The sequence below is a fragment of the Danaus plexippus genome, chromosome Z, assembly GCF_018135715.1.
Source record: "Danaus plexippus chromosome Z, MEX_DaPlex, whole genome shotgun sequence".
NCBI lineage: Eukaryota > Metazoa > Arthropoda > Insecta > Lepidoptera > Nymphalidae > Danaus > Danaus plexippus.
The window spans coordinates 14,898,168-14,910,334 of NC_083559.1; the positions used below are offsets into that span (position 1 = coordinate 14,898,168).

Below are 12,167 nucleotides of genomic sequence, written 5' to 3' on the forward strand. Positions count from 1 at the left end.
TATCTGTTTTGTTAATCGATTATATAGTGGCATTGGTGTTATTGAGTTTTTTAAATAATTTTATTCAATTTAAGAGCTTACATGAAAATAAGACGACACGTTCCACTAGAAGTTACACTCGTATGTTTTTATAATTAAATAGCTATGTATATTATTGATTAAATTATACATTCATGGTGTGCAATCATCGTACCGTATAGATTATAGCTAGAAAAATTAAAATACAAACCAAAATTATATTTTCATTATCTATTAATCAATGATATTTGATATCAAGTAAAGGCTGCAGCCTTGGCTTTTGTCGTCTATATTAAAAAAAAATATATGTTTTTTTCAACGTCTATATATTGATAAAAGATCTGTCAATATCGCTCAAGCCTTTACAGAGATCAACCGGACGAGACCAACAGACAAAAAATAAAAATACCACTATTATATACATAGGCTGAACAGTATTATATACATACATACATAAATGATTTATTCCAAAATTAGGAACAGATTACTGTCATAAAATTAGTCCATGAATACGTCTAAATGTTCAAGCAAGTCAAGGCTGTATGTGAGACGTAAAGAAAAAAGTGACAATTATATGAGAGCAAAGGCATTGTTTTATGTAATACTTATAAACAGCTTCTTCGTGCTTATGCTATAGAAATCCAAGCAAAACTAGCTTAATCATATAGCATTTTTAAAGTTTACGTTCTTATATCTGACGATATCGACAGGCCTTAAACCGTTGCCGAAATATTATAAAAAATCTTCTTTACTGTTGATTATTAAAATGGAGTGAATATTATAATATTTTATTTTTAACATCAGCACAATCACATACGTAACACAAATTAAAAAATTCATTATTCCTATCGCTTGTCTTTACCGAACGAGTTATTTGCGATCTATTTGCTTATAAATAAAATTTATTTTATTATAAATAAATATGTATAACAAAATAATTATTAATTTTATCGTCGCAGATATATCTTATCCTCAGTCATTGATATGATAATGAAACGACAAATATTGCATTATTTTTTATCTTGAATATCGTTAATTTTTCTTTTTTGACCAAACATACCGTTTCACATTTCTATAGCTCATACGTAAGTAAATCCGGGGTCCCTGAGTAGCGGTAACCACTTGGGAATGTGAACTACCTCTCCAGTACGAAGAAAATGACATCATAGTTTGTAGTGATCATTGTTAGTTGCATAAAAAGTTGTCAATTCATTCTCACCTATAGAAGAATGAAATAATAAAATAAAATGAAATAGATCTTTTCCAAAGTATAACTTATATTGAAATTATGTTATATATGTACGCTTTATTATAATTTCAAGTCCATCGAAATGCGAGAATGATTGGCTGGTGCCCACTGTTGCAGTCTGTGGTGTAGGATGTAACGCAAATGTTTAAATCCATGTTTACTAATGTGATTTCGACCGTTGGCTATCGAAAACCGATTCTGGTGTTCACCCACTGTGAAGGTCGTGCAAAGTAGACAAGTCATATTTTTGCATACTCACCTTTTACCAATTCTAGATTAGGCTGAAGTGCTTATACGCTATCTCGATATCAGAGACGAGCTCTTCAACAAACTTTAGAGCCTAAAAAATTCGAATTCGTTGCCTATTTGGTTTTCCCAAATACATATATCCAAGTGTCTCAAATTCATATTCAACTCAAATAGTTCCTATATGCTCTATAGTCTTATCCGTACTGTCCGTTTTGATACCCTCTCTCTCGTCGTATTTTCCACTTCTTGATGTGTAATTTTTGAATTTCTTGTCTATCCGTCCTAAACTATCTATGTCCATCATAAAGAACCTTTCATGTTTTCCAAACTTTCTAAACATTCATAATGTAAAGTTGCATATAATATTCTGTTTTTTTTTTTTTGGGATTTTATAAAATTTAATTCTTATGATAATATAGTGGATTAAGATAAGCACTAGGTGTGTCATTCTCCAGCTCTGCTGGAGTCCGGAACATTCTTTTGAAACCAAGGCTTGATGGGTCGAGTTTTCTGACCAGGTGCCGAATTTTTGTTGCAAGAAATTACCAGCGCTTTTCTCATAGGCTGTAAGTCGTAACTCATATTTAAAATATCTGACATTATTGTAGGTGTTAGTTTCGTTTCTTTATAGAGAATATTTTGCTCTCGGACAAGATTTATTCGAGTGTGTGAAATTTGTGCTTTCGAGTTAATTGTGAATTATATTAAAAGATATATTACGGAACCAAATGAAAAATTAGGGTGATAATTTTTTTGAACGATTTGTAAAATTATGACCATTGACCTTATCAATATATCCAATGATTTCAGTAAATTTCATAGTCAGTTTTATTTTAGATAATATTTTGTTTTACGTATTTTAGTGATGTCTTCCATTTAATTTTTGTACATTTTATATTAACATAATTTTTCAAAATGTAGTTTTCACCAATTTAATAGTACGTCTAATAAAATGATATTAATTTGTTAATTTTATAAAAACTTTATTTATGATACAGTACTTACATTTATTGCATGCATATTAAATAAAAAATATGTACTATTGTGGTAGAAATATATACATTAATTTAGAACTAAGAGGCCGTTATCAATAACATAATTCGATCCAGTCATTCCTACAGCTTTATCGCTCGCCAAATACAAAATTAAATTACCAATTTCTTCAGAAGTGGAAGACCTGTTGCTAATAGTCGACATGTTCGCATCCTTTAGCTCCTCCATTTTTATTTTTGAATTTTCTAGAATGTCCGTAACGACAGGTCCTGGACAAATGCCGTTGACTCGGACACCGTAACTTGCAAGTTCCTTAGCGCAGGCTTCAGAGAAATAATTCAAAGCAGCTTTAGTCATGCCATAAGCCAAGAATATGTTTCCCCTTAAGACTCTCATACCCGCTACGCTCGATATGTTAATAATATTCCCCTTGGTTTTAATTATATGAGGTGTAGCAAGCTGCGTTAGGTTAATTACAGCTCGAACATTCGTCTTTACCATTTCGTCAAAACTTTGAACAGCTCTTCCATCAACAAGGGTTCCTGAACGCATAATTCCAGCGTTGTTGACTAAGACGTCAAGTTTTCCGTATTTTTCGATGGTCTCATTTATTATTCTTGCTGCCTCATCGTCATCGGAAACATCTGCTCTGATCACTAACGGCTTGTTACCGACTTCTTCGCATTGCGCCGTCACTACCTTCAGTTTTGCTTCATTTCTTCCTACTATTACAACGTTGGCCTTTTCTTTGCTGAATAACAGCGCTGTAGCTGCTCCGATACCGGAGCTAGCACCGGTAACAATAACTACCTTGTCCGAGAAACTCATTACTGACAATATAACTGTTAACACTGTGATGAATGTTTAAAAAAAACGATTTATATACGTTATGTCTTTTATTTTATCTATTAAAAAAGTTATTAAGCCACTATTATCAACGATAACGATAATTAATAAATAAAAAATACATGGTATATCTCTTTATTCGGTTATAATATCGAAATGATTTTATTTAATTTTATGTAATGAGAACGTGTTTATATAATTTAACTAAAAATACGGCTGAAAATGAGATGCTTGGTTGTTCTGTTTGAGTTTTTTATATAAGATTATGTTACTGCAGTGTAAATGAAACTAATATTTTTAAGATTATACTACGCGTATTTTATTATTTTAATCAATACCATCCTGTTCAAAACCACCGAAATTGTATGGGTTACTTGAAATACCTAAACAAGAACCTTACGCCCAATTGTAAGCCAGATTAACTCAACAACTTATAAAATGGGCAAATTTTTTTCGAAGATATTGCCACCACTCCGGGGTCACACAAAGTCATTTGTTAGGGATTCCTGTCAGTTTGTTAATGATATAAAACACTTAAAATTGTCAGACAATAATACAGTATGGTCATTTTTGATGTACAGTTATTATTCACTAGTCTACCCGTTCTTGACTGCATCGAGATTGTAAGAGGTAAGTTAAAGGATAACAATATGCCTATAGAATATGCAGAGCTATTAAAGCATTGCCTAACATCTGGCTACCTAATATGGAAGGATGAATTCTACATACAAGTAGACGGAGTTGCATTGGGTTAATCGGTTTCCCCCGTTGTCGCCGAGATATTCATGGAGGACTTCGAGGTGCGAGCCCTTGCACTCCTCCAATAAAACCTTTAATATATAAACGGCAAGTAGATGACACCTTCACAATCTATACTCATAATAAATCTGTTCAGAGGTCAATTCTAAACAAGAAATATATTTTCAAAATAACTATCAGGGGGTGATTAGTGATCGATACTGAACCTAAAAATTGCAATCAGTAAAATTTTTGTCTGTCTGTCTGTATGTTTCTTATAGAAACAATAACTACGCTACGGATTTTAACGAAACTTCGTACAATAATTCTTCATACTCCTGTGTAAGTTTTAATATACTTTTCATCATGCTACAATCAATAGGAGCAGAGCAGTGAAGGGAAATGTTGGGAAAAGGGAAAAATTTCCTTAATTTTTTAAGTTTCCGTTGCGTGTGCAGCATTAATGGTTAAAGCTACACAGAAATCATCAGAGCACATCAGTTAAACTCTATGAGAGTTAGTGCCTCAACTTCTCCAGCCAATAAAAACTGTCCAGAGAGAGAGATGCGATTAGTAGCTGATAGAACGAGATATTCTTTCACCCTTGTACATCGGTACAAGGGTGAAAGAACATATCTCAGACATCAAATATCGGCGCGCATCGAAGTCAGCAGTGTGTGAACACACAATGGATAAACCAGGCCACTACATTCGGTTTGACAAATCACAAATCCACGCTCTTGAAGACAGGTACACACCGAGGTTAATCCGCGAGGATATTGAAATTAAAAAACATCCTAATTTCAATAGAGAAGATGGCTGGAATCTATCAAGCCCCTCCTTAATAACATAAAATCCCATGTCTCTGACCGGTGTGGTCAGACCACCCATCAGGACCTCGTGACAACGTAAGCGCATTTTGCCGGCATCCAGACCTGTACGCCAGAAAATTAAGAAATCGTTGGCGGTAGATCATAAATAACATGACCAATCGACATCTCGTCTGCCCGTGATCATGGTTGCTGCAACGTAGTCGAAAGGTCGAGAGTATGTAGTTTCTTAAAATAATAAAATACGCGTAGTATAATCCGAAAAATATAAGTTTCATTTAAATGAATATTCGCGAAAGTCTTAGATGTCATTCACTCAAGTGTTTTGCTGTTTACAATGCAGTTCTATATCTTGTGTATACAACAAATATATTATTATCATAATTACTTTATGATAAGGTTTTTCATGAGTTTACTCGATGAACTGGCTTTTGTTGAATTTCCGGTCAAATTATTTTATTTAAATATTTGTCCCTTTATATTTTTTTTCAGTGAAAGAGTAACGTGACAGGGTCAAGTCTAGCAATTCAAAAATTATTCTGGTAACAATTGAAGTTTATAAGATTTCTCTTTAAAAGACCGAGGTAGAAACTAATTTCTAGGTAATCAGTTTTAAAAGTACATTTAAATTTTATAAAAATGTATTTCTAAATAATTATATTTGTTTCAAATAATTAACACAATCCAGAATTATAGTTAATGATTTTATTTAAAATATATAAATTCTTCATCCAAGTTGCAGTGCCAAAAATTTTTTTTAGATATGTTATTCTTATATATATATATATATATATATATATTATTACATAATATAACATATATATATGTTTAAAGGAATTTAAATTGTTTAATTGTTATAGGATGCTGAAGTATTTTTTAGATTATGTTTTGATAAATATTTTATAAAGATCACGATAATCAATGAGTATACAGAAAGACGTATCAGTTTAATAAGCAATATCCATTATCCAATATATAATTACTTCCCGTCATACCAGCTGCCTTATCGCTTGCCAGATATAAGATCATATGCCCGACTTCCTCAGAACTGGATATTCTGTCACCCATGGTATTGATTTTATAATTCTTGATAAAATCGGAATCTAATTTAGAATTTTCGAAAATGTCACTAACAACTGGACCGGGACTTATGACATTTACTCGAACTCCATGCTCTGCAAGTTCAGTGGCGGCACCTTGAGAGAAAAAATTCAAACCAGCCTTTGATATACCGTAAGCCAGAAAATAATTAGACCTGAGGGTTTTTCCGCCGGCCACACTCGATATATTTATTATATTTCCCCGAGATTTTATTAAATGTGGTGTCGCCAGTTGCGTGAGGCATATAACGGCTCGAAGATTTGTATCGATCAAATCATCATACGCTTGTAAAATTTTTCCATCCATCAATGATCCTCCTCTAACAAATCCAGCGTTGTTGACTAAGACGTCAAGTTTTCCGTATTTTTCGATGGTCTCATTTATTATTCTTGCTGCCTCATCGTCATCGGAAACATCTGCTCTGATCACTAACGGCTTGTTACCGACTTCTTCGCATTGCGCCGTCACTACTTTCAGTTTTGCTTCATTTCTTCCTACTATTACTACGTTGGCCTTTTCTTTGCTGAATAACAGCGCTGTAGCTGCTCCGATACCGGAGCTAGCACCGGTAACAATAACTACCTTGTCAGAGAAACTCATTGCTGTTGATATCGAGTTGCAATTTTAGTAACGCTCTGCATTCAATTTTGCTTGGATGAAGTTTTTATAAAAAAGATAAGCATGTTTAACTGGAACACCAAATATTTATAACGTTATGTTTTTAGATTAGATTTGTCAAAAGCTGTGTAAATTTACATGCTCTTCTAGTTTATCTTACCACGTTAACATTAAATTATAAAACTTTTGTAAATAATGCGGTTAAAGTATTTTTTTGGGGCTTTAAATCTTGGAAAATTAAGAAATAATACAGAGGGCTAGTTATCACTATTATATGTAATTATACATATTGTTTAGCAATATTCAGTACAAGAATAAAAACAAAAAAAATAATTTATGACACAATTTAATCTCATTCCATTATGAGGTTTATATTAAAATCTCGTCATACTTTTAGCTCGTTCATTTGCAAGCAAAGAAATCAAATCCGCTGAGACCTTGGGTTCGCCGATTTGGTTCAGCAGAGTAAAAGTATTCGCTGTATTCCATGGCATGTTGGTTATACCATAATTTTAACGACATTGGTAGTAACCGGTCCAGGGCCTATTGGGTTAACTCTTATACCTTAAGGTGCCAACTAATAGGCTGCACCTTGTATAAAATGGTATAGCCTAGCTTTTGATATAATGTAAGGAAGATTTCTAGCATATCCTGCAAAAAATGTCATCTGACAGTATTGTAAGTATTTTTAAAAATACGTTTCGTTTTAGGGAAATTTACATATGACTCTGTTGATGATAGTCATTAATTGATTTTGTTGAGACTGCTTGAATGTTAGCCACGGATGGCTTTTTAGGAAGGAAATACGAAACTAAATTGCCACTGGATCGTGCTTCTAACGTTTTTTATCTTCTTACACTGCAATAATTTAGTCTAAAAGATAATGTTTCCATAAGAAAGGGATGTAAAGAAGTCGAGCTTTCTGATACCGCAGATCTGAACTGCTAATAGAGGTGCGAGAACAACTATAGCAGTAAGAAGGATTTAAGGACCACTAATATACATTATCTGCATATTCCCTAAGCAGCTCCGCCTTCAATTTTTGGCAGTTTCTCATTTCTTTGTGATCTTAGGATGTCTTTGTCAGATTTCTAACACAATTTTGGTGTAATGATATGAAGTTAAATTTGTCTGGATGCTAGCCAAACAGATTACTATATCCGACGAATTCAACATCAACTGGCCAGAAAGTAGTTTTCAATATTTATTTGTCGGTTAAAAAAATCTTGTCACATCATCCGAACTCTTTCTTTCGTATCTTCCAGCTTCTTGGCCAACAGACAATCCAAAAAAATATCAAGAATCAACCTTTATTATTGCTTAAGAAAGCTAACTTATTAGTTTCAAATTATTTATTTGTGATACGACTCTGTCCACCTAACTTATGTATATGTTTTATGCATGTAACTTTTGACCTCATTTAACTTTTTTTGTTTACGTCAAAATATTATATAGACACAAAATTAGCGTACGTAATTACACATTATGAATCTAAAAAAAACTTGTTTCAATTATTATGTTTTAAACTTTCTCCCCTTTCGAAAAATATACGAATTATGTAATTTAGTGTTCATCTTCTCCTGGCAGCGATATTAATACTTAATGACCATTTTTTCGTCGTAAAGTCGTGGTGGCCTGGAGGTTAAAAGGCCCGCCTCTTATACGAAAAGGCGCGGGTTCGAAACCTGTCAAGTACCAATGTGATCTTTTCCGAAACATATGTACTTTCTAAGAGTATTTAGACACCACTGACGGACGGTGAAGGAAAACATCGTGGGGAAACCTGGCCATATAATTTCAAATTATAAGATTGAAATCGCCAACCTGTCTTGAGCAAGCGTTGTGTTTAATGCTCTAACCTCCATGTGAGAAGAGGCCTTTGCTCAGCAGTGGGCTCCTATAGGCTGATGATGACCATTTTTTCACATTTTTACTATGTTCAAACACACCTCTCTAAATAATCTAGTTTTTACGACAAAGCGTTGTTATATTTTTTTCCTGTTAAATTTATTGGTATATAACTGAATCAGACGTTGTCTTACGCTGTCTATGTTGCATTTAGTGATATTTTCTTCTATTATTGTATAAATAGCAGCAAACATTTTTAAAAATGCTACCAAAATTATATTAGTACATTTTCTACTTTTTTTTTTGAAAATAAAACTTAATTTATTTGTCTAGAATAATATTAATAAACTTGAAAGTATCCAAACCATCATATTCATATTTCGATTAACTTCTGAAACAGTCGAAAATGTAAAGTTTCAACTTGCTTAAAAAAGTTACACACCACTGACGATTCCGCGGCATTCCTATACCTTCTTTTGTCCTTGTTTATGTACGTTCTTTTACCGCCGAAACACAGTGACAGTCATTTCAAATCCATTAAAAATTTCATCCAATATTACATAATTAATATTTTAAAAAGTTCACCTTTAACTAAAGAGAACCGTTCATTCGCAAATTGAGTTCACTCTTGACGTGTTAGTATATAAAGACATATCTTTTGAGCTCAGTGTTTGATTATTAATAAAGTGGGTTTTGTTTAATTGCGTACCAACACAGATTACGAACATTCGGAGAGACAAAGATAATTTATCTCTTTGATAAGCATAGCATCTTGAAGAATTTGACGCAAGTGAACGGAGTTCAAAGCATAAGATGCATTAAGAATGTGCTGGTCACTGAATTCATCGACCAGGTTTCAATGGTTCCTTCGCAAATTAGGGCGAATTAAATGTGTTAACATTTACATTACAAGCAATTTGATTACTTTATTGTTTATAAGATTTTTTACGACAAAAATGTTTGTGAATCTGTACAATAAAATTAATAGCGCTTTTCTTTAATCAAATTCGCATTTGGCTTATATGCAGTGCTCGGGTCACCCAATGATAATAGATTTGTAAAGGAAGGAGGTTACTCTACTTCCATGGACAGACCCATGCGTGGATTTGGTAACTGTTCCTTAAAAAAGTAACTAACTGCGATGGAGTCTTAAAGGTAATCTTGCTCCTCATATTTTCGCTGGCAACCAACGTGGCTAAGATTTGGGCTGTTATTCGTCTCCAGAACCTTTCTGAACTGGTGAATTTGAAATAGCTAATACACTATAATAATCAATGTCCTATAACCCGTCAACATGCCACTGCAAATAATTTGAATAAACTTTTCCAACACATACAGTCATTACTGTTTCCACTGACGTATTATATTTACAAAATGTATGTTAATTCATGTTTATAATACAAATTATTATAATCAAGTGGCGTTTCCAAAATTTTGTACGTGTAAATAGAATGAATTATACCTCAGTGAACTTAGTGCTGTTTGTTGTAATCGTAAAATTTGTTTGATTTGAACGAACGCCATCAATTTTTCTGACTGGCTGTGTATTCCAATAAGAATCGCCTAATGTTTTGTTACATGCGATTATATCGAATTGATGTTGGAGATAGTGCGTTAAGATAGCTCATGACCGCGTCAGGGTCCAACATCATAAGTAAAGGCCGGTAGAGATTAAATTTATAATCCCCTAAAATAATTAATTCCCTTTAACTTCATCAAGAAACCCGCATAGGTGTAATTAGAACGAGCCGAGGAATCTTAATTGTTGAATTGAATTGGGACATACAGATGTATAGCGTCGACGCCGTTTATATCATAACATTATTATAAATGTCTTCTATCATATAATTCATATAGATTAATTCATGTGTCCGTTATCAGGGAACACGAATTGATTTAAAAAACACAACATGTTTTAGCATCGATGATTAATATGGTAAAGAATATTTAATTATATTATAATATATTGAATTCGTGATATTTGTACGAAATTATGTGTGTTATATGTTAATATTTTTTTTTAAGTTATCGCCCGTGTGTCACAGTTCATATAATAGGGCGTGGTGGGTTACCGGTCAGGGCACACAACAATAAGACGTTATTGTTCGCTATAATCCGTTCCAACCGTCAGTCTAGATTATAACGTATGTATTGTTTAGTAATCTTCCATAACAATGGACGTCTTAAAAGTTAGCCGCATCATTAGCTATGTATAGGCGTTATTATCAAACAAGTAGATATGATACATTTATCATATCATTATCATTATACTGTCTTGTGATAACGTAACAACAAACGAGATAAAACACGAATCCTTTATGTTCCTTTTATATAACTATATTCATTATTCCTCCTCTTAAAACGTAGTATAGAGATTTATTAATTTTCATATTTATTTTATACGTATTAATAAATTCATATTTTATATAAATTTAATATAAATTTCACAGTCTATTGATAAAACTAATAATTCCAAGTGCAGGAAGGACGCTCACCGTTCAACTTGTAGACTGGATACCAAATGAGAAAAGTTTCGAACGAAACGCTGACGAGTCAATATTAACTATGAACCTGCCAACTTAGGTGCACCGCTTTTCTAAACACGTCATGCGATACTCGCCCATACTTCAATGCTGTAAGACCTACTCTTTATAAGATAGTGGTCTCCTGAGCGCATATCACATTTGTATTCCGAGCTGCTTTCCGATGAAGTTTTTTCTAATAAGGTTGGCTTTGTGTGGTATATTATAAATGTTGTTTTTTTGTTATAAATCTTAAATTCATCACGGCTTAACTTGCTGGTGATAATATTGCACTGAGAATGTTTCCTACCACAAACTTAATGAGCTGACAGTTGTTGACATTTTAAGATTTTTATACGAAGGTTAAATGAGTGAGTTTTAATATCATAAGTGAATTATTGTCTCTGGTATGAGTGTTACAGCTATGTTGATGTATATCACGGATAACGGAATTATTACCAGCAGCGGTGTACACAGTATTACTACTATCCGTTTAAATATAAAACAACACTCCGACTAACAAACGGCGGTCTGTCCGAGCTTTATTTTTATTCATTTGCTCTTCCCGGAGACATATTGGAGCCTTGGTCCAGGAAATTGCATTTGCCCCCTAATAATTCGTTTTCACGCAATGCTCTCTGTTTTATAGTACTGTTGATACTATGTAGTTCCTTTATAGGATATATTATTCAGCGTGCTCTTTGTTTATTTTCGTCATAAATAACTGAATATTGATTTTTATTCACATACTATCTGTTTTCTTTTATAAAGAATGTACTACTGTTCGTTTATTCTATATAAGTTTTAGAACTGAAAGCTACTGAAAGCTAAGCAATAAGCCAATAGGAATTCATGTTAATATTCCCTAGTAATCCGTTAATTTGAACGCAGCTGAACACAATGCGTTTAGAAATCGCGTGTTTTTAATCTGTCATTCAACCACTTAAACGTGGGTTTTGAAACTGTACTTATTTAAACACTCCCACACGCACACGTAGACAATACATATTGTCTATGCCTATCTACGCATCTATACAGATATTGTCTATGCCGCTATTGAGATCGGAGACGCGTCTGAATAACTTTGTAGTTCTAAAAGAATATGTTTTGTTCATGGCGTTTTATTTATACGTCATTTTTGTTTATTTTTTTTTT

The 12,167-nt window shown here is 33.0% G+C and overlaps 2 protein-coding genes across 2 annotated transcripts; both read right to left on the minus strand.

The window, feature by feature from the left end:
- Positions 1–2,485: 2,485 nt before the first annotated feature.
- On the minus strand, positions 2,486–3,376 carry LOC116778081 (3-oxoacyl-[acyl-carrier-protein] reductase FabG-like). Its single transcript, XM_032671950.2, has one exon. It carries the CDS (start codon positions 3,335–3,337, stop codon positions 2,579–2,581), a length of 759 nt encoding a protein of 252 aa, XP_032527841.2. The 5' UTR covers positions 3,338–3,376; the 3' UTR covers positions 2,486–2,578.
- A 2,367-nt stretch (positions 3,377–5,743) lies between these two features.
- LOC116778080 (3-oxoacyl-[acyl-carrier-protein] reductase FabG-like) lies at positions 5,744–6,683 on the minus strand. Its single transcript, XM_032671948.2, has one exon. The coding sequence runs from the start codon at positions 6,622–6,624 to the stop codon at positions 5,866–5,868; it is 759 nt and encodes a 252-aa protein (XP_032527839.2). The 5' UTR covers positions 6,625–6,683; the 3' UTR covers positions 5,744–5,865.
- Between the last annotated feature and the right edge of the window lie 5,484 nt (positions 6,684–12,167).

Bases quoted from the DNA above. Each gene is read 5' to 3' on its own strand.
- LOC116778080 (XM_032671948.2), bottom strand. From the start codon at position 6,624: ATGAGTTTCTCTGACAAGGTAGTTATTGTTACCGGTGCTAGCTCCGGT.
- LOC116778081 (XM_032671950.2), bottom strand. From the start codon at position 3,337: ATGAGTTTCTCGGACAAGGTAGTTATTGTTACCGGTGCTAGCTCCGGT.